At 37.2% G+C, this 1,779-nt stretch overlaps 1 protein-coding gene across 1 annotated transcript in view; it reads left to right on the forward strand.

Moving 5' to 3' along the window:
• Positions 1-1,397, forward strand: part of LOC144238577 (sorting nexin-12-like) — a 43,089-nt gene extending 41,692 nt beyond the window's left edge. The window contains exon 5 of the mRNA XM_077772389.1: positions 1,323-1,397. Within this exon, the coding sequence (XP_077628515.1) occupies positions 1,323-1,382 (60 nt within the window). The 3' untranslated portion in view covers positions 1,383-1,397. The remainder of the gene's footprint in view (positions 1-1,322) is intronic.
• The last annotated feature ends 382 nt before the right edge of the window (positions 1,398-1,779 follow it).

A 1,779-nucleotide genomic window follows, 5' to 3' on the forward strand; every position in this document is an offset into this window, starting at 1 on the left:
AGTATTAAAGTACTCAGTAAATGTAGAGAGGGGAAGGAGACATAGAAGTTGACATTTAACATTGAAAGGCTGATAAAATTGAGTAGTAGGAACTTGGAAGAAAGAAGGGCTGTTGAGGGAAGATGGTAAAACCATACTTTGGGGATCTAAAAAAGGAGACATAAAAAGATGCCCACCTGATCTTGACTTATGGGAAGTAGTGAATAAAGGAAAAGGAGCAGTCTCCAATTAAGAGCTCATCAAAGGAGAGAGTAGAATTTGGGACACACAGAGTTGAGAAGAGCAGATGGAGGCTCAATGGATGAGCAAAACCAAAAGCAAGAAGATTTTAGGAAATGTAGGAAATGGTGGACAGTTTTGTTTTGTTTTGTTTGTTTTTGCTTCAGCATAGGGTGCAGTTAGGGGTATAATAGGAGGTAATATTGGAATCTATGTGGTTAGTTTGAATCTAAAATATAACTAGGGTCATTATTGTTTAACATATTAGTTAGATGTTATACAAAGGAAACTTTTTGAAGTTCTTTTGCTTAGATCTTACAGAAATTTTGGAACTGGTATTGGTAGCCAAGAAGCAATTTGGCAGCTTTGGAATATTTTGACTGTGATAAATGGGAAATTGATACATATTTGGTAAGTTATTAATGCTACCATTGGAATTGAAATTGACTATGGATCATAATTTTGATAGGAATGTGTCTAGTAGACTGTGATTAGTTTTGATCTTTTTGCAATCCAGAGAGTGGAGCTTTAAAAATGTATTGATTTTTCAGAATAATCTTTTTTCTTTTCTTGTCCAGAACCATCTGAAACCCACAGTATTTAGGAGTGTAGGATCTGCTTAGTGTGAGGTTTTTTATCTCAATTGCCCTGACTCTATTTGATATGACTGTGTCTATGTCTGAGTAAGATATTTAGCTAGAAGCATATGAGGAGAGAAAACGTAAAGCAAAAATGAGACTGAATTGGAAACATCAGAGCTCCAGTTGTGAAAACCTTAAGAAGATTAACTGCTGTGATGGTAATCTGGCACATATTCAGTTCTAGCTATCATTTGTTATGAACTGAAAGAACATTGAAATAATTGGATGCTGAGGTGCATAATTGCCAGCAACGGGCTGGAGGAGGGGAGTTGGTTTGCTGGCAAGGAGCCTCAGAGCTGTTTTTATATTAATACTGTATATTTGGTATTGGCTGAAAGCAGCAGAGGAATTATTTATGATCATGCTGGGGACTTATTACATTGATTTCTACTCTGTAATAATATGAGAGAGTTTAATGGTTACTCTTATAGATNTGTTTTGTTTTTTCTGTCATTCTAGCAGCTGTCAGGAAAGAGATCACAAAAGAGCTATTGCCTGTGCAATCCTCTTCATCATTTGTGACCTGGGATTTTGAGCTCTTGGGCTGGCAGAATTCCAGTTCATGAAGCAATCTGTGTCATTCTGGTCTAGCCAGGTGAGTAGTCCCTATGGACTAGTTTCTTGTTCTCTAGAAAAGAACAAGAAAGAAAAGCAAAGAAAAGTAATATGGAAAAATATAGATATGAATCTCGGGCCCTAGGGGATCAGTTAAGGCCTGGGCTGTAAGTGGCAAAAAAAGGGGAGAGGACCCTGGGGGTTATGTACAAGTTCGGTAGAGTGGTATTCATGAGATATAAACACTGAGAGAACTAAGTCTGTTTTGGGACCTGGCTTGGCTTCAAGAATGAGGAAACTTAGACTGAACTGCAATAAAAATATCTATGAAGGCAAGGTTAAATAGGAAGGAAGTATGCTTTTG

Source organism: Crocuta crocuta, unplaced genomic scaffold (genome assembly GCF_008692635.1).
Source record: "Crocuta crocuta isolate KB4526 unplaced genomic scaffold, BGI_CrCroc_1.0 scaffold1270, whole genome shotgun sequence".
Taxonomy (NCBI): Eukaryota; Metazoa; Chordata; class Mammalia; order Carnivora; family Hyaenidae; genus Crocuta; species Crocuta crocuta.